The 16,170-nt window shown below is 51.0% G+C and overlaps 3 protein-coding genes across 3 annotated transcripts; all 3 read right to left on the reverse strand.

Moving 5' to 3' along the window:
* Positions 1–869: 869 nt before the first annotated feature.
* Positions 870–2,350, reverse strand: adB (adenylosuccinate synthase ADE12; the record flags this gene model as incomplete). The annotated part of the gene is made up of 4 exons (XM_026753909.1): positions 870–1,580; positions 1,652–2,103; positions 2,172–2,240; positions 2,308–2,350. The coding sequence occupies 4 exons, from the start codon at positions 2,348–2,350 to the stop codon at positions 870–872; spliced, it is 1,275 nt and encodes a 424-aa protein (XP_026610115.1).
* A 5,281-nt stretch (positions 2,351–7,631) lies between these two features.
* On the reverse strand, positions 7,632–10,946 carry CDV56_101368 (Zn(II)2Cys6 transcription factor; the record flags this gene model as incomplete). The annotated part of the gene is made up of 2 exons (XM_026754987.1): positions 7,632–8,543; positions 8,601–10,946. 2 exons carry the CDS (start codon positions 10,944–10,946, stop codon positions 7,632–7,634), a joined length of 3,258 nt encoding a protein of 1,085 aa, XP_026610116.1.
* Positions 10,947–12,660: 1,714 nt separating this feature from the next.
* CDV56_102070 (MFS transporter) lies at positions 12,661–14,705 on the reverse strand (the record flags this gene model as incomplete). The annotated part of the gene is made up of 3 exons (XM_026755689.1): positions 12,661–13,468; positions 13,533–14,448; positions 14,612–14,705. The coding sequence occupies 3 exons, from the start codon at positions 14,703–14,705 to the stop codon at positions 12,661–12,663; spliced, it is 1,818 nt and encodes a 605-aa protein (XP_026610117.1).
* Between the last annotated feature and the right edge of the window lie 1,465 nt (positions 14,706–16,170).

The raw sequence follows: 16,170 nt of genomic DNA on the forward strand, positions 1-16,170 counted from the left end.
AACTTAGCCATTTGCATTCGATTCTCCGGGGAAAGGACATTTTGTAGTGTATAAATGGAAGAAAAACATGTCATTGAATATTATTAGCATGGATTATATTAAGGGGGTGTCGCTATGTCGCTATATCATCCCCCTTCTTTAATCGCGTCTACCCTTCTTGGGGTGTAGCACAAGTCATCATCTCAGACAGGGACAGAATCCGCATTTCTTCAAAAAATGGCAAGACTGTTCGAAAGGAGGCCGGAGGTGAGTTCCATTCCATATGCCGACTCGACTATATCATATCTGCTACGGGCTGGCTTGACTTCTTTCCAAGTTCCTGTTCCCAGCCCGAAGCGCACGAGGCGCAAAAACTTGGTTTCTCCTGGGATGAGCGATGAGCTCTTAATGGAGCAGGTCAACAGACTGCCCCCTGTACCTTGACTCCCTCCGCAAACCCATCAGTGCATATACCGAACGGCACTTGAGGATTAAGAGTCGACGAGAGAATCTGTTAGAGGCCTAGTGGTATTGCCTGAATCATCCTCTGTTAAAATATTATACCGCCATAACTGTGATATGTAACCCCTAGACTAAGGACCGGCACCTTTTTAGTCTAGCGGTATTGGATTTAAAATCCTCTATCCAAGTTCTGCAGATAATCATTCAGGAAGACAATGACCCATATCGCAAGCAAGCAAGCAAGCAAGCAAGCAAGCAAGTCAGAAGTAAAGCAGATATTCATCAAGATTCGTCTATCCATTCATATACACAAACATAAGTAAAAACAGATAACATCCCAGGAAGACTTCTAGTTTTGTAGGACTTCGTCATCAACGAGCAAGACTGTTTCCCTCCGCAACATCAATTGACAATGACTGCTCAAACATTTACTCCCGGCAGATCATGTGGTCTCTGGCGGGACCGGTACCGATCCATTTTACAGGTACACCGCCCAGTTCACGCTCAATGTACTCGATGTAGGCGCGCGCATTGGCAGGAAGCTCCTCGTACTTCTTGATACCCATCGTGTTGCTCTTCCAGCCGGGCAGAGTGACGTACTCGACCTTGACCTTCTCGAGGACATCGGCGTCGGCCGGGTAGGTGTCGGTCAGACGGGTTCCGTCAGGGAGGACGTAGGCAACTCCGATCTTGATCTCGTCAAAGTCGTCCAAGATGTCCAGCTTGGTCAGGTTCAGAGCGGTGTAGTGGTTGATCGCCTGGGAGTAGCGGCAGAGGACGAGATCGAACCAACCGCAGCGACGACGACGGCCGGTGGTGACACCGAATTCCCTGCCGACTGACTGCAGCTTGTCGCCGTACTCGTTCAGCTGTTCGCTAGGGAAGGGACCCGAGCCGACACGGGTCGTGTACGCCTTGACCACACCGATGACGGAGGTGATGCTGGCAGGGTTGAGGGACAGAGCCTGGACGGCACCACCCAGACCGGTGGAAGAGGAGGTCACGAAGGGGTAAGTTCCGTGGTCCAGGTCGAGCATGAGAGCGTTGGCGCCCTCAACGAGAGTGTTCGGCGAGTCCTTGTACTGCTTGAAGAAGGCGAGTTGGTCGACAACATAAGGAGCCAAGCGTTTCCGGTAGTCCTATTCCATCGCGTCAGCATCATCAAAAAAGCCTTAAACCCATTTACCTGCCAGGAATCAAGTTGAAATACCTTGAATCGACCAATCTCCTCCTCGACATCATATTCCAGCTCACCAAATCTCGCAATATACCCAGCATGCAGAGACCGCAGCTTGCGCTCAAAGACCGCCTCGTCCAGAATCTCGCCAACACGGACACCCCGGCGGGCAGCCTTGTCACTGTAGCAAGGACCAATACCCTTACCGGTGGTGCCGACCTTGCGACCACCCAGCTTAGCCTCCTCCAGACCATCAACAACAGAGTGCAGGTCGAAGCAGACATGCGCGCGGTCGGAGATGAAAATGCGCTTGCCGGCATCCTTCAGCCCCTTCTCTTCCAACGAGGCCAGCTCCTTGAAGAAGCTGGGGACGTGCACGACGGTTCCAGCGCCGATGAGGTTGATACAGGACGGAGAGACCAGACCAGAGGGCAGAATGTGGAAGTCGTAAGTGATGTTGTCATGGACGATGGTGTGGCCCGCATCTGGCGAAGGAAGAAAAAAGAAACAACGTTAGGTTTGCACTACCTCCGCGGAGAGGTCTGATACTCACTGTGGCCGCCAGCGGCACGACAGCAGAGCGTAGCCTGCTGCGAAAGCATATCCGTGATCTTCCCCTTTCCTATCCGACAACAGCGTCCATCAGTATGCCGTCCATATCAAGCGCAACGATGTGCATCAGACCCCACCTTCATCACCCCACTGGCTACCCAGAACGATCGTGACACCCATTGTGGCAGAGAATATCTGTATTTTTGCAATTGCCTTGATATGTTGTCTTTCAATTGATCTATTGACAATGACCAGATAGCTTTGATCGTACGTATACGTCAAAAGATCCGCTTCGGTACTTGCAACGAAGAGGCGGGGTGGCTGTGGTTATTAGACCGGAACTGCACGAACTAAATCGGCTTCTTTTTCGAGAGTCAAATTGAGAAAGAGTCAATTGACTGATGAGCGTCAAATAATTCCCAACCCGTTTGCAGGGAAGGTGAATGGAGCAGCAGCGAAGGCTTCGCGACCGTCAAAGATCCAAAAGACGAAAAAAAGGACGGAGGGGAACTACGGAGGCGCGGGCGATATATCAGTGCCTGTTTCACTTTTTTCCTCTCCTTGCCCAGTGACTCAGCGGGAGGCAGCAAAACAGGATCTGGTACAATACCATACAGCTTACGGCGTCATTGGCAAGTGATTTTGGCTCTGGCAGTCTGTCACACTGTTACCGGTCTGGTCTCGTTCGTCCAGCTCCTATGGCGGAGGGCACTTGGCTGCATTGGGAAGGTGGCGGAGGTCAGGTCACTGCCGGTATCGGAAGTAAGGGCTCAGGGCTCAGGGCTCAGGGCTAGGGCCGGGAATAAATTCAAGATATCAGACTCTCTCAAGGGTAGATCAGTGATGACACCCACATATGAGCATATCCAATTCATCATGCTCGGTCCCAGAGAACCCCATCTCTAACTTTTGTGGAAGACGCTTCTAGAAATACATGACTGACACAGAGGCTACCTAACTGTAGAACAGGCCCAACCATTTCAGAACGCCGAACCGCCAACACCCGTGCCATGCGAAAAGACCGTGGGCAAGAAAAGTCGTAGGGGTATATCTATCTAGCCTAAATCAGTTTGCCTCCATTCAAGATCCATTCCCGCATCTCTCCGAGCTTCACAATGCATTTGCGATGGTTCTCACGAGCGACCTCCCAATGTTTCTGCACCCTTTCATCCTCGTCAAATGCACGCAAATAAGCACTGAATCCTGCTTTGGCGCTTCCGGCCACCATAGCATCGTCGCTCTCAAGGTGGTCATCATCTTCATGCACTCTTTCATCATCCTCGCCACTCGGCTCGTTGATCTTAATACGTGTGGAATCTCCAACAGCGCCAATCCAGTTTGGGGCCATTCCCGTTTCCATCGCTTCCTGGCGTGCGTTGAAGTGACGCAGAAGTCGACGATTGAAGGCGTTCCACTCTCGGATGTAGGCACCCATCTCTGCTACATATCGGTCCCAAGCGCCTCGAGGCAGTCCCAGTTGCTGGGATCCTGCGCTGATTGGAACTAGCTCCGGTGGACTGGGTCTTTTGGGTGGATTTGGACAAATGAGCTGCCTAGGACGAACATCCCGTACCGTCGTCCTTGGAACCTTCGCGCGAGATTCAAAGGGCAACGTCGCATGAATATCCTGCAAATCCTCAATGCCACCACTATTCGTGCTGCTAAATGGCGCTGTGCTGCTTAGGTCATTCAGGTTGAATAAACGAGACTTAGCCTTGACACCAGCATCTTTGCTGTCAATACCTGAAGACGGCTGAGGGACTTGATCTTTGGATGCTTTGTCTGTTTGAAAAGCCGCATTGGTGTTTTTGCGAGGGGTATCATCATCGATATCCATGGCTTCCACTTCCTCAGCACCTGCACCGGACGCCTCCTGCTTTGCGCTACCTCCGACAGTCGTCTGGGACTCTTCGGCTTCTGTCGCAACACTGGCGGGTTGTGGTGTAGGGCGCATCTTAAACCCTGATTTGGTCTGCTTCTTAGGGCTTCGTTGGCGTTGAGTATTCGCCTGCTGCCGGGCTTCCTCGTTTTGCGGCATGGCCCACTGCCCATCCTTGAGTTTGGCAGCCCACTCGTCCACCGAGAACTTTGCCTCAGGAAACGCTGCGGGCGGTTGCTGCGAAACCGATGCCGACCGAGACGAATCCTGGCTGAATGGACCCGGCTGGCCTGCTCTTGAAGGACTTCCTCTTGTTGAGGTTCGTCCACGGCTACTCGAATGACGGTTGAACTCAGGTCGGCCATTCTCTGCCGCGGTTGATGTAAATGACCCAAACTTAAAATCGCCTTTCCAATTATCAGCAGTAAATGGTTTGCGTAAATCATCGTGACTGCTACTCTTGAAAGTTCCATGTGGTGGTGCTTGGCCAGCCTTAGGCGCCGGATTTCTACAGTTGAAGAAGTTAGCCTGAGAGATACATTAGAGAGAGCCAAGGCGAAGGTCTCATACGAGTTTGACGAGAATGCACCGAAAATATTTTCAGACGACGCTGGCTTGGCGGAGTCTGATATCTGTTAGTACCTGAAAACTCATGCACCGATTCGATGGACATTCAATATGGAGTAGTCCAGCAGAAACAAGCCATCGAGTGCTTGTCAAATGAGAAGGAGAAGGAGGCTTACCCGTCCTAGGAGCGGAACCAGCCTGAGAACGAAGATTGGCAAACTTGTGGTTTTGCAGCCTGCTCTTCGGAACCGCCTTTGGTTTGCGAGAGAAGAAATCATCCTCGGTGCCACTTGAGCTTGTGGAGTCGTAGTTTTGACCTCTGTCACTTCGCAACTTAGGGCTGGCGCTTTTGTGTCTCCCAGTAGGGGGAGGAGTCGGACTTGGGGGGTTTGTCCGCGATTGAGCGCTGGGGCTTTTCGGTGAATTGCGCACGCCTTCAGAACGAAGCCAGGAACTCGAGAAAAATGTTCTCTCGCCGCCGGTACTGGCATACTTACTGCCTGTTCGCTCAAGATCAGGAGTTCCAGTGTTCTCAGCTCGATAGCCGGACGTTGCCGCAGGTCTCTCCGCCGTCGGGGAGGGTGCAGCTTCTCTCTGAAAGCTTTCGGGCGCCTGAAAGCGGTCCCTTCGAGGTACACTGGTGTAGGAGGATGTATTTGCAGCCATGGGTTCATCCCCGCCAGCGGTCCGGGGAGCGAAGCCTTGCTTCTTCCGTGTGGACTGGGTACGGAATGACTCGTTTGTGGAGGTTTTGGGGGACGTCTTGAAGTACTCGTATGCGGACTTCGGTCTAGTGGGATGCCCGTTAGGAGTGGCATCCGGTCGAGGGGCAGCCCCTGTATATCCTGCTCTTCCAGTACGCGGATCAAAGTGAGACCATCCAGGCGTGGAGTTGCCCTTCATCTCCTGAAACCCACGATACGCATCAGCCCTGGTCTGTCCTTCATCCTGCGTCTTCTCCCACGGCTGCTTGGGGGCCGCTCTCGCGTAGCTCGCGTAACGCTGAGCGCCGGTCGAGGGCCCATTATAAAAAGATTGCGGGCGACCTGAGAACGGCGGTTTAGGAGTCTGAGGCATCGTGGTGGATGCGGAGGCGTAAGGGGTCGCAGGAGCTTTCCGAGACGTGTTCGCCTTGGGTGGACCATAAAGCTTGCCGTATCCAGCACGTAGTCGGTCTGTATCGTATCTCAGGCGCTGTTGGGGGTCACTGAGAATTTCGTGGGCCGCTTGAATAGCCTGGAACTTGGCGTTGAACTCGAGCTCCCGGCCTGGATTTCGATCGGGATGGTACTTGAGGGCTGAAATGAATTAATCACCGACTCGCAAAAAAAAAAAAAAAAAAAAAGCCCTGTATGCAATCCCTCGCCTTACCTAATTTCCTGAACTGCTTCTTGATGTCTTCAGCGTCCGCGCTGGGCGTCAGACCCAGGTCCGCATAATAATCCCTCCGCACGTCCGCCTTGACCATCGTGGGCAAGCAGCGTAACCCTCAACAGCCTTAAATATGTGTATTGCCAAATGAACGTGTTTCAGGCGTGTCGCTCAAAAGTCCAGTCGCGTTTCACATGACGTGACCCGTAACAAGAAGCACTATTGTGAGGTCCGTAGGACAAAGCGGTCTCGATCAAAAGAGTGGCAGACAGGTTAGGCACAGCTCTCGAAGCAGGTGAGAGAAGGGAAGGGAAAGACTACCGGCTCTGTGAAGGAAAAAGGGAACGACCTAGAGCAAGAAAAATATGCAAAGGATTGATGAGCAGATAGAAGTGAATGAGCTGCACTCTGCAGTCTGCAGCAGTAAGGAAAAAGATTGCTCTCCCCCGCGATCGAAGGAGTCCACAACAGTTTGGTTATTGGTATAGCTTCCGCCAGCCGACAGAACCCAGCCTAACCGGAACCAGAAAGCTCCAAACAGTCCAATCGACAGATTCAGAGAAGGCGTGGTCGATATCTACTGCAGTCGGTCAATCTTTCCTCTTTGGTGATGTGTCCGTCTTGTGGTATTTTAGGTATTTATTGTGTTGAAGGCGAGATGTCACTGGCGACGACACTTGATTATCCCCTCGGTGTATCAGATCGTCAGAGACAAACAGTTCTTCTTCTGGTTTCCTGGAAGCAAATTTCCGCAAAGAGAGAGCATGGTCTCTTTCGTCGAAGAGTCAAAGACACCAGACACCGAAACCTAGTCACGGTCGCAGTGGACGAGAGGCGCAGTCACCACAAGGGAGCGACAATAGGCCTGACTCTCCTGAAAGGCAGTGGGAATTACAGCTGATCTGATAGAGAGGTAATGACGAGGAGAAAAGCATCTGAATGATCTTCAAGCTCGCGTTGGTGACTTTGGCTCGATCCAAGCGTCAGAGTGGAACTGGGAGATCCTCACCCCGGCAACCTCACGGGACGGACACAGACTTGTCGGATCTTTGCTCGTCGGCCTCAGCGAAGACTCGAACACTTCTAGAGGAACAGATTCTGGGAAACAAGGAGATAAAAGAATACCAAGCGATGCACAATCTGCAGACATATAGCCGCACACGAAATAACCATGAGAGCTGTGCGCTGGCTTGCTGCGACAATTAACCTTTTCTGGTGATTGGATGCATCCCACATGGCTGGTCTCCACAGGACAACAAACTACTCTCACCATTATTATCTCGTAGTACTGGACTTGCTGCCCAAATTCTTATGGCGCTGGCCTCACTCTATCCCTATGGTCGAGAGTTCAGAGATTAGATGGTCAAATTTCTGTAATGGAACCTGCAAGATACCACCATCGTCCGATAAATGGAATATGTGCTACTACATATACTATGTAGGATATAATATATAAGAACATGTTATAACAACATTCAAGAACCAATAGCCAATCCATGCACTCAAAGTCTTGGACAAGTACAAGCGAGGTGTCGTAAATTCATGTCGCCTTTTATTCTCACACCCCAGGTAGACCCAAAGACCCGCAAGCAAGATGCCGTCAAGGAAAACACAAAGAAAGAGGAACGGAGACGAGAACCTCACTCACCCATCGCCTGGTGGATTGCCCGCTGATCCCCCGAAGAAATAACCTTCGAGCATATCGTAATTGGCATTCTCGCTCCAGTCATGCTGGAAGTCGACCGCCATGCCGAATCCGAGGTCGATTCCAACACTATGACCAACTCCGTGACCCAGCGAGGGTATGGCTGACATGTTATACTCGGGATTACCATCTGAGCCCGCGGAAACTGTGTTTTCCGCCGCCGTGGATTCAAAGTCTAAGAAATCAAGGCTGATCCCTGCCGCACTCTCTTGGTCCGCGGCCGAGAATTGAGGCTGGCCTGCATTGGGGGCGGCGCTGCTTGAGGATGCGCTGTGCTGCGGGGAATTGTTATAGAAATACTGTTGCTGCTGTGTCTGTGGAGAGACAGGATTTTCGTAGCTTCCATAATACTCCATAGATGGTGTCCGTTGAGGATGAGGCCGGGGCGGAAGGTCGGCGCCAAAGTTCGGCGTCGATGACTCTGGGTACTCGGCTCGCATTGGATACGTCTGCACCGGCTTCCTCGTACCGCTGCCGGCGCGATCCGGAACGGGCCCAGGATCATTGAAGAGGTCGCCAAGGTTCATGTCGAATTTTGGCAATGGTCGAGACTGGCGTGTCTGCGTCTGCCGCCGAGGGCCATGGGTATAGCGCTGTCGTTGCTCCAAAGCGGATCTTCCAGAACTCCTCGTTCGGCCTGTATAACCAGTATGATGCTGCTGAGATGCAATTTGAATTCGAGATAAATCTACCTGAGATCCAAATCCGGTAGTCGATAAGCTCATCTGAACGGTGGCTTTGCTCATTCGTTCAAAGGCATCTCGACAAGCTTCTGCCGGGGGACACTTGTGCATCAAGTCCCCAAGGACAGATGTTGCGGCAAGCACAGTGAAATCGACTTCGTCCAACGTCTACAACGGAATTAGTTAACTATTATTTTGCTTCCTGTTTAGTCGTGAGGTACATACCAAGCGACTTCGCACGAAAGGTGAGTGCCATATCGCATACAAAAATGAAATACCTAGAACAGTGTAAGCAGCGAGGCAATAGAGAGCGAGGGACTCTGTCATACCCGCCATAAATATATGATGTGTTGCAAGATATGTATAGTTCACTAGTCGGACACGGTGCATCTGGCGATAAATACGGATAACTTTCTGCCCTGCCTCTGCAACCTTGTAGTATATGTCGTCTTCATCTTCAGCGTCGTCCACATTCGAGAACGACGGGCTGGAGACATCCTCCGCCGGTGTCAGCTCTCCGGCTAATTCCGCAGGAACCGTCAAGCTCTGCTGATAGAGCATGATGATGGCCTGCCAGTAATTGAGTTCAAGAAACTCCACCGAAAACTGCACCCCTGTTTCGCTACGGGTGGGCGCGCTTTCCTGCCACTCTCTCAATCGCCGGTGAACATCTTTGCGCCATGAGCGGAATGAGTCGAAACCTTGAAGGAAGGGAGACGCAAGGTCAGAGCGGATAACTGTATTTGCCGAATATGGGTCCTTTTGCCGCACGAACCGGGCTTGTTGATGTTGAAGGACATCTTGAATCTCAGATTGCAGCACCCGCAGCTTGAAGTAATGGTGTGCCGCATATTTGTAGCTAGGGGCGCCTTCAGGTGGCGTGACAATACCAGACTTGGTGATATACTTGTCCTCGAGAAGGGACGGGAATTCGGTACTAATAGCTTGATCGCTGATTCCAAAAGGGCGACCAACACAGCAACTGACGAGACGATCAAAGCTGTAAACACACCACCACAATCGCCGGCGAAGATCGCGAACCCATTCTCGACGGCCACGCTCGCGAGTGTGGATCCGCAGCTTAGCTTTGTTCTCACCCTTGATAGACGGGCGATCGAGGCTCTCTTCGCCGACCGAGTCGATACCAGTTCCGTCCTCATAATGAAGACCAAGGTCAACCGCTAGTCGCATAGCGACTCCGACAATATACCAAAGGCCCGGCGCGACGGGCCGAAGAAGGGCAAAACTGGCCAACAGGAGGACGGCTTGCAGCTCCTCCAGCGCACCGAACCCGTCGTTCGATGACGAAGCGCCGAGGAAAGACTCCAGATGAATAATGGCAGAGGCATGGTACTCTTCTGGTTGATGCTGATGGCTGGAAAGCCGCGGCCTCTTTGCAGTGGATGAGGATGGTGAGCGGCTGCGGTTGCTCTGCTTGTTGTCCTCATCATCCGAGCTGTTCTTATCTTCGAATATGATACCTGCACCAATGGCAAAGACAATATTTAGGGTATAAAGGCTGCGAGAAGAGCGGTCCTTTTCTTCAACTGAGTATGTCCGATCGAGGAGTTCCATGAAATCCTCCCGGTGGAGGATAGGCATCTGCGGGTTTGCATGCTCGAAATAAAGGTTGACAAGCTTTTCCGCCAATTCTCGGTCAGGGAACGCCGCGCACTTCATCATTGGCCTTGTCTGAAGACCGAAGAACGAATCCCGCATGGCACTCCCTGCGGTTCCTGTAGCACTATGCGGCAAGCGTTCGCTGGGCCGCATAGGTCCGCGCTCTGCGACGTTGCCGGCAACGGAGCTCTTCACCGCAGCGAAGACGACACGCGCAAAAGAAATTCCTGAAGTCGACCCCAGATAGCGTGGATCAGAAGTCCCTTGCACCGATACCATGCCAATATTCGACACGAGATTGTGTATGCGCCAATTGTCCTCCTGTTCATAATCCCGGCTGTTCTCCGGATCCTGTTCACTCTCCGGGTTCCTTCCCGATCGCTGAACCAGAGCGTCCTTCTCTCCTTTTTGCCGAACCCATTTGTCGCTTTTGACAGCGGTAGTGGTAGAGGTCTCGGTACCCACCGATCCTTCCGCGCCAGACATCTGTGGCTGAGCCTGGTCGTATCCCGCCTCTACCTTGATAGCCTCCTCTTCATCAAACGCCATAGCCTCTTTAAATCCAATCTGGTGGTCCGTCAACGTTTTCTCTAGGTAAGCGACGCGGGCCTCGAGGAAATAGACATAGCTGCGCGGAATCTCGCGTTTAGTGATGGGATCATATCCGACGCAGCGCACACCGGCCTTCTCACAGGACTGACACCGGGGGAGTCGCTGGTCGCAGCGGTTCTTACGCAACCGGCATCGGTTGCAGGCGGAGACATTGCGGAAGGAGGACGAGGACGAGGAAGTCGTCACGGTGGCCGGGGGGGCTTTCGCAGCGCCATCGCGAGAGGCCTGCTGCTGCGTTTGCGCCGCAGACTCCGGCTGGGTCGAGGAGCGTTCAGCAGGGGGGTGTGGTCGTTTCCTCCCGAGAGAGGTAGGCGAGACCGGAGAAGCAGGGTTCAACATGACGGGAAAGGCGAGACGGGGAGAAGGGGCGCAGAGATGCGACGACCATGTCTCGAGAATGGAGGTCTGTCACAGGTCAACTGAAACGTAGAGATAGTATGCCGAAGACTCCGAGACGAATCAGCATTCATGTTAAGTCATACGGCTTGGTGCTTTTTGGCCGCTTTCCCAGCTGAGTATTTCGCTTTGATAAAGGAATCGCGTTTAACGGGAAAGTTACTCCTCAGTTGTATCCCGATCCGCGGGCTTTTTTAGTCTCCGAGATGATAGTCAAAGCAATGGTCGAATCTGTTTGGGCGGCAGGGCACAGTTGCAGCCCATGTCGCGAATGGCTTGCCACAATCACAGGGAGATATTGATAGACAGAGCAAAGGAAAATGAAGCGGAATTGGAGATACTGGAGTTCGAAGAAAGAAAAATATCCACGATGAAGGTTGGAGATAGGACGAAACTGTGGGGGGTGTCTTCGAGACTCCGGTACCTAGGATTTTAGCGGCCGATGCTGGAAAGTACGTATGGAGAATACCACCTCGCTAAGCACTCTTGGGAGGAGGCAGCAATGACGATCTTTTGGAGGTAATCAATTTCAATGGACAATAGCAGAGGGTTACTTATAGAGCTAGCTAGCTGAAACAATCAGTCATCGCCCGAATATCAACGAGGATCTATGGAAGACTTCGTGTTGCTGTCGGTAACAATACATAACAGTACCCAAACTGCTCCACGTGAGAAGCAAATATGCTCAAGAGATGATTGGCTGTTGATAAGTCAATCTTGTGCTGTTACACCGTCAGTACCTAGTACTAAGGTATTGCAATGGATGGTAGATAGCTAAGAAGGAAGTGTTGGTAGTTTGCGACTTCCATTCCCCTTGTCATACCAATTGAAGCATCGCTTTGAAAGCGGATCTGAATAGCCGATGGATACAGTCACTTAGTAGGACAAACCGCAGCCTCAAATATTCGGACAGGAAAACGCGTTATCCGGGACACTTTGCCGCCAACCCCGCATTCTAGGTCACGTGATGCATCACTGACTGTGAGGACAGACGGGCAACATGAGGGGAAGATGGAGTACAACCTGCGACACCGTCATGGTCTTTCAGATCATACCTTCGGACAACTAGGATAGAGCAGAATATGGACTACATGGCATCGATCACACTATCGTTCGGCACAAGTAGGTTTCAAAGTGGATAGTTTCGGTGACCGGAAAGGAGGGCCGACTGCAGTCTTCCCTTCAACCGCAAAGTGGATTGAGCGCTCAAGGTGCTAAGGATATGATGTAAATGACAAAAGCCGCCCAGATGCATGACATGATGTGTACCCGATGATGCCCATGGTGATGATCCCGAACAAAAGACAAGAAAGACATACAAGCCCCCGCGCTTCGAAATGCATGCAATCTATAAAAAACTGCGCCATCGCCCGTCTTTAAATCATGTCCTAGAATAGGAGAGGTAAAAGATGCGAGAAATGCATGGCTCGAAAAAGGACGTGAGAGGGAAACAAACAGAAAAACGAGAAAAGAACGAAGCAGCAAAAGGGAGAGTGGAACATGCCGACACCACCCAACCACAAGTGCAGAGTTAAAAAGGTATAATGCCGGACGAGGAACCATTATGAAGGGAATCGAGAAATGAAAAGGAGAATCTAGTGCTGTTAATGCAATACGGCAGGCGCAGATCTGCAAACAACATGAAAGGACATCATTTTCAGTCATCGGCAAATGCAACCTGATTTGACTGGGGTGCCGGTTCGATTTGCGTCAAATCCAGGTTGGCAATGTCCAAATCATCGACACTTGTCCGCGTAGAAGAGAGCAGTCTGCGTTCCTCTTCGGGCGTGGCGTACTCTTTGCCTGCAGCAAAGGAGCCCAAGGAGCCCCGCAGAGGTTTTCCTGCACTCGAGTCACTGCTCGCAACCTTCTCGTTGTCTCTCCGCGGCTCGCTCTCCTCCATCCAGAAGCTTTGGACGGCACCGATGACGCAAACGATGCCACAGGCCCACCATGCGATAATCGAATAGCCACTTTCGAGGCCCTTAGAGTGCAACAGACCCGTGAATGTTGGTCCAAACGCGCGACTGAGACTCGCGGTCGAGGCGGCAGCACCGTTGATCGAACCGAGAACCTTGGAAGAGGGAGCAGCATTGGCAAGCAGAATAGCAGTTGAGGGAAACGCAATGACGTGGAAAGTAATTTTGAAGATGAGAGCCAGGTAGACTGCTGCTGTCTGCAGCATTGACGGCAGAAGAATGAGATATGGGACGAGCAAGTAGAGTGGTGGCCAAAGGAGCAGAACGAATCGGAAGGTTCGCAGTGTTCCAAAATGGCGAACGACGAAAGGGAACAGCCAAAGTTGGGCAATCATAGAGTAGACACCTTGTACTGCAAGCATGAAACCGATCGTCTTCGTGGGAAGACCAAGGCCGCCGGTAAACTTGAACGGCAGGACGACTTTGTCGTCGGATTTAGGGGTGCTGAGAAAAACGGGCATAAGTTGATCAAAGGAGACGCTGTGGCTGTTGAAACATTGTTAGAAAATCGAATCAATCGTCGTCGGAATAAGTACTGGTCTGGACTTACTAGGCAAGAATACCATAAGCGATGATGTTGAAAACCACCTGCTTTGTGAAAGCTTTGGTTGTCCCGCGTTGTTCGCCTTTGGCCTGACCCTCAATGTCGTCGTCATCTGATAGAGCACCCACATCCTTGACCGGGGCCAGCTGAGGGGAGGTTTCGTTGCTTCTGTACTCTGGTGGAGGGACGTCGCCGTAGTCGAAATAGTCAGCTTCGTTAGCTTCCATTTTGATGTCCGTGTCATCCTCTGTCAATTGCACACGGGAGCCCCAGCATTGGGCGACGAGCCAATTGCCCAGCTCGAGACCAGGATCACGGCGATATCTTTTCTCCGGATGAGTTTCCTCAAGAAACAAGAAGCCGACGATAACCCCAAACACCAGGACGACAACACAGACGAGGTTGGGCAGCAGAAATGGGAAGCTGTCGAAGATTGTATGGCGCTGGAACAACCAGGGATAATTCTCGCAGGGCTGTGCCAACGCACCACCCATAGCTGGTCCTATGATCGACCCCAAGCACCAAACAAATGGCATGATGGAGTAAGCCCGAGGTTGGTGTTCCTTGACAGTCACGATCTCCGCAACGGTCGTTTGAAGAACCCCGATGTTTCCGTTGAGGAGACCTCCGAGCGCTCGAGCAATCATGGCGGTTGGCAGGTTGGGAGCGAATCCGAAGACAATCATGCTCATAGCTGTTCCAACCAGACCCATGATCAAAACAGGCTTTCGACCAATCTTGTCGCTCATCCGACCCCAGAACATGCCTGCCGAGAATTCCGCGAATGTAAACGAGGACGTGATCATGCCAGCATAGAGAGCGATTTTGCGATCGTTGTCTGTCACCTTGAATGCCTCTACCATGTGGTAGACATACGGAAAAATGGACATGAATGCAATTGGCTCGCAGATGCGGCATAGTGCTTGAAGCCTGTCAGTTATCCTGAAGATCCAATGGGAATTTTAACTTCAGATGAAGAATTATGTTTGCTCCAATCAAGACGCACATATACATGTTTGTCATACATGAACTCCTCATTCCCATCGAGATCGGGCACATAGCAGAGGGACTGTGGGAGAACATACCTAGCACAAAAAGCTGGCGCACAGGAAAGGCGGACCAATCATCGCGCCCACCATCATGCCGCTGGCGTTGTAAGAATGACGGCCGTTTGAACATCTCGTCGTTTGGGAACCAGTAATGTACTCGGGCCAAGGGAGAACGGGAAATGGCTATAGCAGCGTACGCCAGAATCTCTCTTTCCTGTCAGAAATCGAATGAGGCCGACAGCGAGAGGAGTGTGTCGCCCTAATTTCGCCGTTGGGCTAGAAGGGAGGGAATGCGATTGCGATCAGACTGCGGACGTGAAGAAGAAGAAAACCTCTTGTTAGAGGAACTTCAGCATTGCTTCCTTCTTGTCAATCTGTTTCAGGTGTCTCTCGTTTCAAGGTTCTTGTTTCTCTGTATTCTGTCGTCCCCCTTCCTTTCGGCTTCTTCTCTGTGGCCTCGAAGATAACTCGAGTTCACTACAAGGGAGTCTGAACACAGCAATTCTGGTTGGAACTAGGTGTGTGTAGTCGATGGCTAGAGAGCAACAAAGCTCAACACCAAGTGAAGGATAAGCTGTTGGGAGAAGACGTGTAAATGTATGGAAATGTGTTGGTAGTAGAAGGGTGTGGCAGAGAAGAGGTGAAGGCAGAACAATTAAGCCAGAGGATTCAATGGGACAATGGAAGGATAGAAGAAGGGGATATTGTCGGAAGAAAGGGAAGAGCTTAATTATAAGCAGGAGAAGAGAGAGAGAAGTAATAATCTTCAAAGGAGGATCTGGACGGGAAGGGGAATTAAATGAAGTATCTGAAGTGGATAAGAGGAAGAAGATATGTGATCATTGATCAGGCGAAAAAATAAAATAGAAAAAAAAAATCAATTTGAAAAAGAGAAGGTTAAAAAGTAGAATAAAATCAAAAATAAGAATTATGATTCAAACAGAAAAAAAAAATAATAATAATAAAGTAAAACGTCAACGGTTCAGCATCTGGGACAGGAAGAATCACAATGGAGCCCATTTTGGTTACAGCTGTACAGACTACAGAGGATGATGCAGGATGCAGTCAACAGCAAACAGTCAAGGAACACTAGGACATATGATCCACATTCATATTGTTGATTTTAAGCTATGATGTCTCTAGTGGATAGACAGACATACATACAGCAGAAAAAGGGCAATGAGATGGGCATCCGACTGGGTCCTACATACTCCGTACACAGATAAATAATGACCTATGCTAGCAGCTAGACTGACGGAAGAGAGAATAATAATGACACAGATGAGAAACAAATATTCCGTACTAAGGTAGTAATAAAGCGAAAGGGATGTGGAGCCAATGGCAGAGGTCTCTAAAGACAAGTTTCCAGTCAACCAGTTCCATCCACAAATCATGTCAGGTTGGTAGTCAACCGAAGACAATCAGTTCGGGTCCCTTCAGGTAACTAGAGCTTCGTAAAAGGCTTCCGATACTACTTTGTCCATAGGTAGGTATCTACTTCGTAAGTACATAGTCCGGACAGCAGGACCTGGAAAAAGGCCCGATTGCTCCTGAATCCACTGATCGAAAGAGCGGTCTTATTTTCCTGATCCCTG

The sequence above is a fragment of the Aspergillus thermomutatus genome, assembly GCF_002237265.1.
Source record: "Aspergillus thermomutatus strain HMR AF 39 chromosome Unknown NODE_357, whole genome shotgun sequence".
NCBI classification, from domain to species: Eukaryota; Fungi; Ascomycota; class Eurotiomycetes; order Eurotiales; family Aspergillaceae; genus Aspergillus; species Aspergillus thermomutatus.